We start from the raw sequence: 12,368 nt of genomic DNA, 5'->3' as shown, positions 1-12,368 counted from the left end.
CACAGTGCTATACGTGTACAGTGCTGTATATATGTGTGTATCTCAGTATTACACAGTGCTGTATATATGTGTGTGTATCTCTGTATTACACTGTGCTGTATATATGTGTGTTTCTCTGTATTACACAGTGCTGTATATTTGTGTGTATCTCTGTATTACACAGTGCTGTATATATGTGTGTATCTCTGTATTATACAGTACTGTATATATGTGTGTATCTCTGTATTACACGGTGCTGTATATATGTGTGTATCTCTGTATTACACAGTGCTGTATAAATGTGTGTATCTCTGTATTACACAGTGCTGTATATATGTGTGTATCACTGTATTAGACAGTGCTGTATATATGTGTGTATCTCTGTATTACACAGTGCTGTATATATGTGTGTATCTCTGTATTACACAGTGCTGTATATATGTGTGTATCTCTGTATTACACAGTGCTGTATATATGAATGCATCTCTGTATTACACAGTGCTGTATATATGTGTGTATCTCTGTATTACACAATGCTGTATATATGTGTGTATCTCTGTATTACATATTGCTGTATATATATGTGTGTATCTCTGTATTACACAGTACTGTATATATGTGTGTATCTCTGTATTACACAGTGCAGGAAACGTAAGGCAAATTGCCTGGAATGCACATAAGGGTTAAGGCCAAGACGGAGGAGGGGAGTGTTGTGTTGTGTGTGTGAAACAATGTTGCAGAAAGAGAGGAGGGGTTCCAGCTTACCTTTTTAAGCCCAGTACAGGAAGCACATGTCCTCTTTCTGCTGTTTTTCTCAAAGTTTTCACATGAGACGTTCAAGGAGATCTAAAGCACCTCCAAAGCGAATCATGGAGGCTAGGGAGGAACCTGCAGAGAGAGAAGTTATTGAAGACAGCGATGAAGCAGCTGAGTGGATCCCTCCATCGCCAGAAACGGTGGGTCGAACCCCTTTACTTCCCTCCCTTTCCCCTTCACTTGATCAATCCTCCGGTGCTGGCATTAGTGAGCAATATGGGGGGTAGTGCTGGGCATCCAGATGGCGCGTCTGAGCCCGTCGGCCATGCGGCCGGGAGTGAGCCCTCTTTACGGGGGGTTAGTTCTGACGTAGGCCCCAATTTAGTTACGATGTCGGGCCCTGCCGGGCCCGTTTCTGGCCTTCACAGGCCCACATGTCCCCCTAAAGTAGCCGGTAAAGCGGGGGTCCCCGCTAGGCCCGCTATGCGGTCTACAGCCGCTAGCTCCTCTGTCCCCTGCTCTCCGGTCCCCCTGGCTGGGCCTCCCTCCCCTCGCGTGGTCGCGGCGGGCCCTTCTCGGCCTTGTGGCGTTCCGGTCCCCGGCCCCTACGGGCCTTGCTCTTTTGCCCCAATAGTTGGTAGTTTTAGTGGGAGCAGTTCGGCCTTACCTCCGACGTCGTCTCCGGTGTCTCAGGACTCCATCGCGGCCACGGTATCCCTTTTCCAGATGTGGGCATCTTCTTTGTCGGGGTCTCCGGGTGCGTCCCACGTGGTCCTTGGTCCTCCGGCGGTGGTTGCGCAGGCTCCCGCGTCGACTGTTCCTCCATCGGCGGCGACTTCCGGTTTGCGGTCCTCCGAGGGCGGGACTTCCGGTGACGTCATTTCCGATGACGTCACTGCCGGTCCCGCCATTTGTCAGCGGTCATCGAAGCGGAGCAGGTCGAGTTCCCCGCGCGGCGTCCAAGGTAAGAGAGGAGTGCCGCGGGGGGGAACTTATGCTCCGGGGGGCAATTCTGCTGATGCTATGGGGTCTACAGGGGCAGCACTTGTGGGGGTTGATCTTCACGAGGGGGCTATTGGTGAATCAATGGAGGAATTACCTCAGGGGGGGCATTTCTCTGGCCAAATGAACCCGGGGGTCCCTGTTGGAGGCCCCCGTGGGCAGGTTGCAAAGGGTATTACGGCCCGGCAAAGGGCAAAGGCCCCGTCGGGTAGTAATCCTCGTCAAGGGGCAAAGGCCCCATTGGGCAATTATAAAGGTGGCGCAGCACCTATTGGGCACGCTAGGAGTATGCCTAAGAGCGCTGGCAGTAATAGTGAGGTTTCTTTGGGCAAAGGCGGCGCCCGTGCAGGCGGCGCTTTTGGCGCGCAAATTGGTGGGAGTGTAGGGGCTAGGCCTCAGGCTCCAGGCGCATCCCCGGCAGCAGCGAGGAAGGTAGTAACTAGGTCTTCTACCAAACATGGTGCACCAGAACAGTTTCAGAGCTTAGATTTAGCGGTTGCATCCACTAGACGTAAGAAAGCCACCCCTATCACTCAGAAGTCAGTACATTTTAGTGAAGAGATAGAGGACTTTACAGAAGATGAGCAGGGTGTGTATGATGATGTTGCAAGTGGCGAAGGCACCCATGATGTCCATGATGTGTGTGAGGGGATGCATGAACGGTCTGGGCACAGGGGGAGGGGTAGAGCAGACCTTCCCCTTCGTGGTACTCCTCTCTGGCAATCTCTTTTGCAGGAAAGCGACATGGCTACGTCAGGAGATTCAGGCAGCGGGTTGGAGAGAGGTGCTGAGAGCGGCCAGGATTCCATGGTGTCAGAGGATGAGCGTCCTTCTACTTCGGGAGTCGTGGCGATTCCAAACAGGACCGGTGTGAGAGATGGTGAGTCCTCAGTTTCAGTGGGGTTGCAGGGTTTTACCTCATCCTCGGATGATTCTGGGTCAGAAAATGACAAGGAACTGGGGTTGCATGGGAAGGGCAGTAAAAGAATGTATAAGATGCTTAGATGGTTAACTGATGAGAAGAGATCAGAAAAAGGGGGTTTGCGTGACCGTCATGACTATATTGCCTCTGGTAGGTCCGACAGGGCTGCCCCACCCAGACTTCGCATAAGTGGGGTGGGGAGGCCTGTTAATCGGAAGGTGGCACTCCAAGGGGATACTAGATCCTGGTCTTCTTATGATCTGCACGAGCATTTGAAGACTAAGACAGTACGGAGAATTCAAGAGGGTAAATTTGTTAACATCTTCGAGCTCTCGGTGGAAGCCCTAAGGCAGAAAGCGAGAGCGGAGGATGGGACAGGCCCCAAGAAGTACCAGCGCCCAGATACATTTCACGAATGGCGCCGGTGTTTCAGGATCTATGCGTCCTGCTATTTGCAAAAATGGCCGGACCAGTGTTTAGCCGTGTTGAAATACATGGAAAACATGGAGATCATTGCTGATAATTATCGCGATGGTGCCTGGCGGGATTATGATGAGGAGTTCCGCAGAAAGATGGTGGGTAATCCACTGTTGGATTTCGGGTGCGTAGAAATGCAACTCTGGGCCCGGCTGGGTCCCGAGAAATCGCTAGGTACTGCGGGGGGCCCCGGCGGGTGCAACGCAGTTTCGACCCGCAAATAGATTTCGCAGACGCCCAGCTGGGGTTTGTTGGAAATTCCAGGACAAGCAATGCACGTTGGGAACCGCGTGTTCCTTTCGGCACGCTTGTCGCATCTGCGGGGGATTTCACCCTGCCGCAGACTGCGTTAAAAAAGGGGAGAGACAGGACAGGACTGGGCCAAGAGGCCCTGCTGTCGCTAAGAGCGGACACCCCGCTGAAGGTGGCCGCAATTAGTAAGTGGCTCACGCTATACCCCGATAGGGTAACGGCGGCCTTGTTGGAGTCAGGGCTCCGGGAAGGTTTTGTTATCCCCGTACAAGGTCCGGTTTCGGGTGCGGCTTCTCGCAGGAACCTGAAATCTGCCTCCCTTTTCCCGGAGGTATTAAAGGAGAAATTGGGTAAGGAAGTTTCACTGGGTAGAATGGCTGGCCCGTTTAGGGAAAGACCTATGCCGGGATTGGTTATCTCGCCTCTAGGGGTCGTGCCCAAGAAAGACCCAGGAAAGTTTAGGATGATACAACATCTCTCATACCCAAAGGGAAAGTCAGTCAATGACGCCATTCCTCAGGACTTAAGTACCGTATATTACCAGTCATTTGATGATGCCTTGCAAGTAGTACGCAGATCGGGTCATGGGGCTTTACTGGCCAAGCTTGACATCGAGTCTGCTTTCAGACTCTTGCCGATTCACCCCGCATCATTTTACTTAATGGGTTGTTTCTTCAACGGACACTATTATGTTGACCGTTGTTTGCCCATGGGGTGTTCCATTTCCTGCGCCTATTTTGAGGCGTTTAGTTCCTTCTTGCATTGGGCCGTGGCGGAAGTGACAGGAGAGGATAGGATTGCTCACTACTTGGACGACTTTCTCCTGGTCGGCAGACAGGGGTCTAGGGAATGTGAGCTGCTCCTTTACGCCATGCGGCTGTTGATGGAGAAATTTGGAGTCCCCTTAGCAGAAGACAAATCGGAGGGCCCTTGCACTTGTCTAACTTTCCTGGGTATCGAAATTGATTCGGTAGCCCAGGAATGTAGGCTTCCGGTTGATAAGGTACAGAAGATGTTGGCAGCAGTCAGGAGCCTCGCAGCGGCGCAGTTTTGCACGCTGAAAGAGCTCCAATCGGTTTTGGGTCTGCTCAACTTTGCAGGGAGGGTCATCCCGATGGGGAGGATTTTCCTGAAAAGAATGGAGCGCTTGTTGCCGGGAGTTACTTCCCCTAAGGCCAAACTAATGGTTAATAGTGACATGAGGGAAGACCTCCGTGTCTGGGATCTGTTCCTCAGGGATTTCAATGGGATCTGTATTTGGAGAACCCCCCAGACTCCGGCGCGAGAACTGCACCTCTTTACTGATGCTGCTGGGGGTTTTGGATACGGCGCCTATCTCAATGGCGAGTGGAGCGCCGAACCTTGGCCGGCAGAGTGGGCGGCCAGGGGCCTGACCAGGAACCTGTGCCTTCTAGAGCTTTTCCCCATTCTGGTGGCGTTGGAGATCTGGGGGGACAAGCTCGAGAACCGCTCCGTCATTTTTTGGACGGACAATTTGAGCGTGGTTTACGCCATTAACGGTCTCTCTTCGTCCTCACCACCAGTAATTCGATATCTGAGAATTCTGGTTTTGAGATGCCTCAAGCGGAACATTGAGTTTCGGGCTAGGCATGTCCCAGGAGTTAAAAACGTTATTGCTGATGCACTATCTCGCTTTCAATGGGAAAATTTTAGGAAATGTGCTCCTGAGGCTGCCACTCATGGCTTTCCCTGTCCCCCTTTTCTTTGGCAGGTGGCTTTGGATGGCAGTCCCTGATTCCGGTGCTTAAGGCGTCCCTGGCACCTTCCACTTGGAAGTCCTATATAAGGTACTGGGAAGAATGGGTATTCTTCTGCGATGTCCAAGGATTTCCTTCTTGTGCTGGTGAGCAGGACTGGCTATTGCGCTGGCTCGCGGAGCTTAGGGCTAAGTTAGCTAAGAAAGGGGCGGTATCCGCGCAGTTGGCGGCGGTGTCCTTTTTCTGTAAACTATTCACGCTGACGGACTCTTCCAAAACGTTTTTGATTCGTCAAATACTGAGGGGTTGGGGAAGGTCGGAAGCGCGGCGTCCAGACGTTAGGGAACCCATAACGGCGGACAGGTTGGTCCTCCTGCTTCGTGTTTTACCGGAGGTATGTTCCTCAGACTACGAGGTGCGGCTTTTTTCAGCGGCATTCGCCATGGCGTTTCATGGTGCTCTCCGAGTGGGGGAATTGGTCCCCCAGTCTAAGTTGGCGAAAGTGGGTGGCGTCCTGGCGGAGCACGTCAGGTTTACGGATAATGGGGTATTACTTTTCATCCCTCGATCGAAAGTCGATCAAGATGGTAGGGGGGCCTGGCTGTCGCTACCCGCGCATGCGGGTTCCGCCTGCTGCCCTAGTGCACTGTTGAAGACCTTCTCGGACAGGCGTCCAGTGGGTGCGGTTAGATTTTTAATTCATCAGGATGGTACCCCCCTGACGAGGTTTCAATTTCGGAAGGTTTTGGGGTGGGCGGCTAAAAAAGTGGGCTTGAATCCCAATACTATAGCTCCTCACTCCTTTAGGGTTGGAGCTGCTACGACGGCGGCGACTTTAGGCTGGTCGGCTGACCGCATAATGGCGCTTGGGAGGTGGAAGTCTAAGAGGTATCAGATTTACGTTAGGCCACTTATATCCCAATGTTAATATTTGCTGGTTGATAATGTTGCACACTGCGTTGCCATTATATGCCCTAACTCTTGTTTCTATTGCAGGGCCTAGAAGTGGGCCACTTCGTGCCTGGATCGTTGGGCACTCGTTCGTACACTGGGCGGCTATCCGAGCGGCATCGCAACCTGGAGGGCAGCAGCTTGGGTTCTCATTCTCCAGGGTGGTAGTTAGGTGGTTAGGGAGGAGAGGCCTTTGCTGGGCAGATCTGCCTGGGTTACTGCAATCCGCCATGAGGCGGTGGGAGAAACCCCATGTGCTGATCATCCACTTAGGTGGGAATGATCTCGGCTCAATTCCCGGCCGGGACTTGAGCGCAGTGATCCAATCAGATCTGCGCACCTTTAAAGCTTGGTTGCCTGGTGTGAGAATGGGCTGGTCAAACATTATACCGAGGTTGACGTGGAGACACATGGCCAATCATAGGGCAGCGTTCCAAGTTCGCAAGAAGCTCAATAGAGATGTTAGGAAGCTTATGTGCGAGCTAGGTGGTTTTGTTGTGGAACACAAGTTCATTACGGCCGCTGACCGTAGCCTGTACCGAGGCGACGGGGTCCATCTTACGGACCATGGCATGGACCTGTTTATTGAAGATATACGTCAGTCCCTACTCCTATTTGTGTGAGTTGGGTGGCGGCGAGAGTGGCCCTTGATATTCGGGCGATCTCGTGGCGGGTGGACAGTGTCCGGGGGCAGGATGTGATCGAGGTAGAGTGACGGCACTTCCGGCCAGGGATGAAGTCCCCAGACGCGCGTCTGGGGTGTTCCCTGCCCGTGTGATTACGATGCCGAGAATTCCCTGTTTTATAGTATTGAGCTACGCTCTGCTTCTTCTCCTGCGCCCTGGTACTGCCCATCTTGTTAGCATGGGTTACTACGTTTTAGCTAGTACCTGATTGCCGCCCCCCTGGTCCATGTTTATTCAGACGGTCGTTAGTTCTTGTGTTGCCACAATAAACGTGACCTGCGGGTTTTCTCTAACCATAAAAAGTTGTTGTGTCGTTATTTTGTGTGTTATTTATTTCTACGTTTAGAAACTAAGTTGAGTTTATGTTAAACCAAGAATGTATATAGTTATAAGTTATTCTTTCCACAGAGGAGGATATGGCATTTAATCCCTTAAGGAAATGTAAGGCAAATTGCCTGGAATGCACATAAGGGTTAAGGCCAAGACGGAGGAGGGGAGTGTTGTGTTGTGTGTGTGAAACAATGTTGCAGAAAGAGAGGAGGGGTTCCAGCTTACCTTTTTAAGCCCAGTACAGGAAGCACATGTCCTCTTTCTGCTGTTTTTCTCAAAGTTTTCCCCACCCTTCCCTCCCTTTGTTTATTATTTTGCAATCAGTAGGGGGATCCGTCCTTATGGTGGTCCCCAGGGACTAGGGCTATCCGAAGGCTTGATGAGGGCTAGCCAGCCTATTTCTGTAAGTCCAAGGACGTTAAGTTTCAGCTCCCCAGGTATTTCAATCTGGTTTACGCACCTTTTTTAATCCTGGCCCTTACTGGTACGGAGTGGTGGTTTGCACCCTGGGCTGGCGGGTGGACAGTGTCCGGGGGCAGGATGTGATCGAGGTAGAGTGACGGCACTTCCGGCCAGGGATGAAGTCCCCAGACGCGCGTCTGGGGTGTTCCCTGCCCGTGTGATTACAATGCCGAGAATTCCCTGTTTTATAGTATTGAGCTACGCTCTGCTTCTTCTCCTGCGCCCTGGTACTGCCCATCTTGTTAGCATGGGTTACTACGTTTTAGCTAGTACCTGATTGCCGCCCCCCTGGTCCATGTTTATTCAGACGGTCGTTAGTTCTTGTGTTGCCACAATAAACGTGACCTGCGGGTTTTCTCTAACCATAAAAAGTTGTTGTGTCGTTATTTTGTGTGTTATTTATTTCTACGTTTAGAAACTAAGTTGAGTTTATGTTAAACCAAGAATGTATATAGTTATAAGTTATTCTTTCCACAGAGGAGGATATGGCATTTAATCCCTTATGTATATTTGTATGTATCTCTGTATTACACAGTGCTGTATATATGTGTGTATCTCTGTATTACATATTACTGTATATATGTGTGTATCTCTGTATTACACAGTGCTGTATATATGTGTGGATCTCTGTATTACACAGTGCTGTATAAATGTGTGTATCTCTGTATTACACTGTGCTGTAAATATGTGTGCATCTCTGTATTACACAGTGCTGTATATATGTGTGTATCTGTATTACACCGTGCTGTATATATGTGTGGATCTCTGTATTACACAGTGCTGTATATATGTGTGTATCTCTGTATTACACAGTGCTGTATATGTGTGTATCTCTGTATTACACGGTGCTGTAAATATGTGTGTATCTCTGTATTACACAGTGCTGTATAAATGTGTGTATCTCTGTATTACACAGTGCTGTATATATGTGTGTATCTCTGTATTACACAGTGCTGTATATATGTGTGTATCTCTGTATTACACAGTGCTGTATATGTGTGTATCTCTGTATTACACGGTGCTGTAAATATGTGTGTATCTCTGTATTACACAGTGCTGTATAAATGTGTATATCTCTGTATTACACAATGCTGTATATATGTGTGTATCTCTTTATTACACAGTGCTGTATATGTGTGGATCTCTGTATTACACAGTGCTGTATATATGTGTGTATCTCTGTATTACACAGTGCTGTATATGTGTGGATCTCTGTATTACACAGTGCTGTATATATGTGTGGATCTCTGTATTACACAGTGCTGTATATATGTGTGTATCTCTGTATTACACAGTGCTGTATATATGTGTGGATCTCTGTATTACACAGTGCTGTATATATGTGTGTATCTCTGTATTACACAGTGCTGTATATATGTGTGTATCTCTGTATTACACAGTGCTGTATATATGTGTGGATCTCTGTATTACACAGTGCTGTATATATGTGTATCTCTGTATTAGACAGTGCTGTATATGTGTGGATCTCTGTATTACACAGAGCTGTATATATGTGTGTATCTCTGTATTACACAGTGCTGTATATGTGTGGATCTCTGTATTACACAGTGTTACCTCCCAACATTTCAAAATTAAAAAGAGGGACCCCCCACCCCCAGGCAAAAAAATTGAAATGTGGTGGGCGGGGCTTAAATAAATCATAAGACCAAAGTAATAAAAATAACATTCTAAATAAAGTCATATATTTTAATACACTTAGGCAGCAAATCAAACACAAGCTCAAACCACTGGTATGGCTATGTGAGCGCTGTATTTAATTAGCCTTTGCAAAGACATTGCTAAATATTTTTATCTTAATTGCACATTTATTAATAAATTCTTTAAAACTACTCTCTGCATTCCCCATTAATATTCTAGATTCTGGCCTTTAAAGTCAGCAAAAATGCACAGAAGCACGCTACATAGTATACACTTACACATGTAGATACACATACACACACTACATAGTATACACTTACACATGCAGATACACACACTACACAGCATACACTTATACATGCAGATACACACACACTACATAGCTTACACTTATACATGCAGATACACACACATACCACATAGCATACACTTATACATGCAGATACACATACACTACATAGCATACACTTATACATGCAGATACACATACACTACATAGCATACACTTATACATGCAGATACACACACACTACATAGCATACACTTACACATGCAGATACACACACACACACTACATAGCATACACTTACACATGCAGATACACACTCACTACATAGCTTACACTTATACATGCAGATACACACACACTACATAGCATACACTTATACATGCAGATACATACACACACTACATAGCATACACTTATACATGCAGATACACACACACTACATAGCATACACTTATACATGCAGATACACACACACACACACTACATAGCATACACTTATACAGGCAGATACACACACACTACATAGCATACACTTATACATGCAGATACACACACACTACATAGCATACACTTATACATGCAGATACACACACACACACTACATAGTATACACTTATACATGTAGATACACACACACTACATAGCATACACTTACACATGCAGATACACACACACTACATAGCAAACACTTATACATGCAGATACACACACACACACACTACATAGTATACACTTATACATGTAGATACACACACACTACATAGCATACACTTATACATGCAGATACACACACACTACATAGCATACACTTATACATGCAGATACACACACACTACATAGCATACACTTACACATGCAGATACACACACACACACTACATAGCATACACTTATACATGCAGATACACAGACACTACATAGTATACACTTATACATGCAGACACACACACACTACATAGCATACACTTATACATGCAGAAACACACTTATACATGCAGATACACATACACACACTACAAAGCTTACATTTATACATGCAGACACACACACACACACACACTACATAGCATAAACTTATACATACAGATACACACACAGTTATGGATACAGATAGACACACACTACATCATATATGGGTATCTGTAATTCATTGTATGGGGTCCTGGGGTTGGCAAGCACATTAGCTGGCAGTCTGCGGCTGCCACTGTTCATTACACTGTTCGTTACCCTGGTATTAGCACTGCTCATTGTATAAAACTGAAGGCATGCTAGTATTATCACCAGGGGTTAGACATCATCACTACCAGAGGTAGGTTAGAGAGGTCACCATTACCCGTGGTCAGAGTGTATACAGCCTTCTTACTCCTGCTTAACCCACACACCATTCCTTTTCCACAGGGAATATAACAGATATCTAATCCTGTGAGAGCAAAGCCAGCTGCTTCTGAGTATGGGCCCAACAGAATTTAAAAAAAAAAAAAAAAAAAAAAAAAAAAATTATTTTTTTTTTATTTTTAAATGCCTGGGGCAAATCGGGACAGATGGCTAGCAAATCGGGACAGAGGGACAGACCCCTAAAATCGGGACTGTCCCGCGAAAATCGGGACAGTTGGGGGGTATTGTATATGTGTGGATCTCTGTATTACACAGTGCTGTATATATGTGTGCATCTCTGCATTACACAGTGCTGTATATATGTGTGTATCTCTGTATTACACAGTGCTGTATATATGTGTGTATCTCTGTATTACACAGTGCTGTATATGTGTGGATCTCTGTATTACACAGTGCTGTATATATGTGTGGATCTCTGTATTACACAGTGCTGTATATGTGTGTATCTTTGTATTACACAGTGCTGTATATGTGTGGATCTCTGTATTACACAGTGCTGTATATATGTGTGTATCTTTGTATTACACAGTGCTGTATATGTGTGGATCTCTGTATTACACAGTGCTGTATATGTGTGGATCTCTGTATTACACAGTGCTGTATATATGTGTGTATCTTTGTATTACACAGTGCTGTATATGTGTGGATCTCTGTATTACACAGTGCTGTATATGTGTGAATCTCTGTATTACACAGTGCTGTATATATCTGTATATCTCTGTATTACAAAGTGCTGTATATATGTGTGTATCTCTGTATTACACAGTGCTGTATATGTGTGGATCTCTGTATTACACAGTGCTGTATATATGTGTATATCTCTGTATTACACAGTGCTGTATATATGAATGCATCTCTGTATTACACAGTGCTGTATATATGTGTGTATCTCTGTATTACACAGTGCTGTATATATGTGTGTATCTCTGTATTACACAGTGCTGTATATATGTGCGTATCTTTGTATTACACAGTGCTGTATATATGTGTGTATCTTTGTATTACACAGTGCTGTATATATGTGTGTATCTCTGTATTACACAGTGCTGTACATATGTGTGTATCTCTGTATTACAAAGTGCTGTATATTAGTGTACATCTCTGTATTACACAGTGCTGTATATATGAATGGATCTCTGTATTACAAAGTGCTGTATATATGTGTGTATCTCTGTATTACACAGTGCTGTATATATGTGTGTATCTCTGTATTACACAGTGCTGTATATGTGTGTATCTCTGTATTACACAGTGCTGTATATATGTGTGTATCTCTGTATTACACAGTGCTGTATATATGTGTGTATCTCTGCATTACACAGTGCTGTGTATATATGTATATCTCTGTATTACACAGTGCTGTATATATGTGTGTGTATCTCTGTATTACACAGTGCTGTATATATGTGTGTATCTCACTATTACACAGTGCTGTATATATATGTGTATATCTGTATTACACAGTACTGTATATATGTGTGTATCTCTGTA

At 46.2% G+C, this 12,368-nt stretch overlaps 1 protein-coding gene across 2 annotated transcripts; it reads left to right on the top strand.

The window, feature by feature from the left end:
- Nucleotides 1–1,470: 1,470 nt before the first annotated feature.
- On the top strand, nucleotides 1,471–7,674 carry LOC128641833 (uncharacterized). Of its 2 annotated transcripts, none has more exons than XM_053694382.1 (2): nucleotides 1,471–2,617; nucleotides 6,103–7,674. In XM_053694382.1, exons 1-2 carry the CDS (start codon nucleotides 1,759–1,761, stop codon nucleotides 6,678–6,680), a joined length of 1,437 nt encoding a protein of 478 aa, XP_053550357.1. In that variant the 5' UTR covers nucleotides 1,471–1,758; the 3' UTR covers nucleotides 6,681–7,674. The 2 variants fall into 2 exon arrangements, 1 of the variants encoding a protein (XP_053550357.1); XR_008399588.1 differs by lacking the exon at nucleotides 1,471–2,617 and adding an exon at nucleotides 3,334–5,252.
- The last annotated feature ends 4,694 nt before the right edge of the window (nucleotides 7,675–12,368 follow it).

This window comes from Bombina bombina, chromosome 11 (genome assembly GCF_027579735.1).
Source record: "Bombina bombina isolate aBomBom1 chromosome 11, aBomBom1.pri, whole genome shotgun sequence".
Classification (NCBI taxonomy): domain Eukaryota; kingdom Metazoa; phylum Chordata; class Amphibia; order Anura; family Bombinatoridae; genus Bombina; species Bombina bombina.
This window is presented reverse-complemented; position numbering and strand designations above follow the sequence as displayed.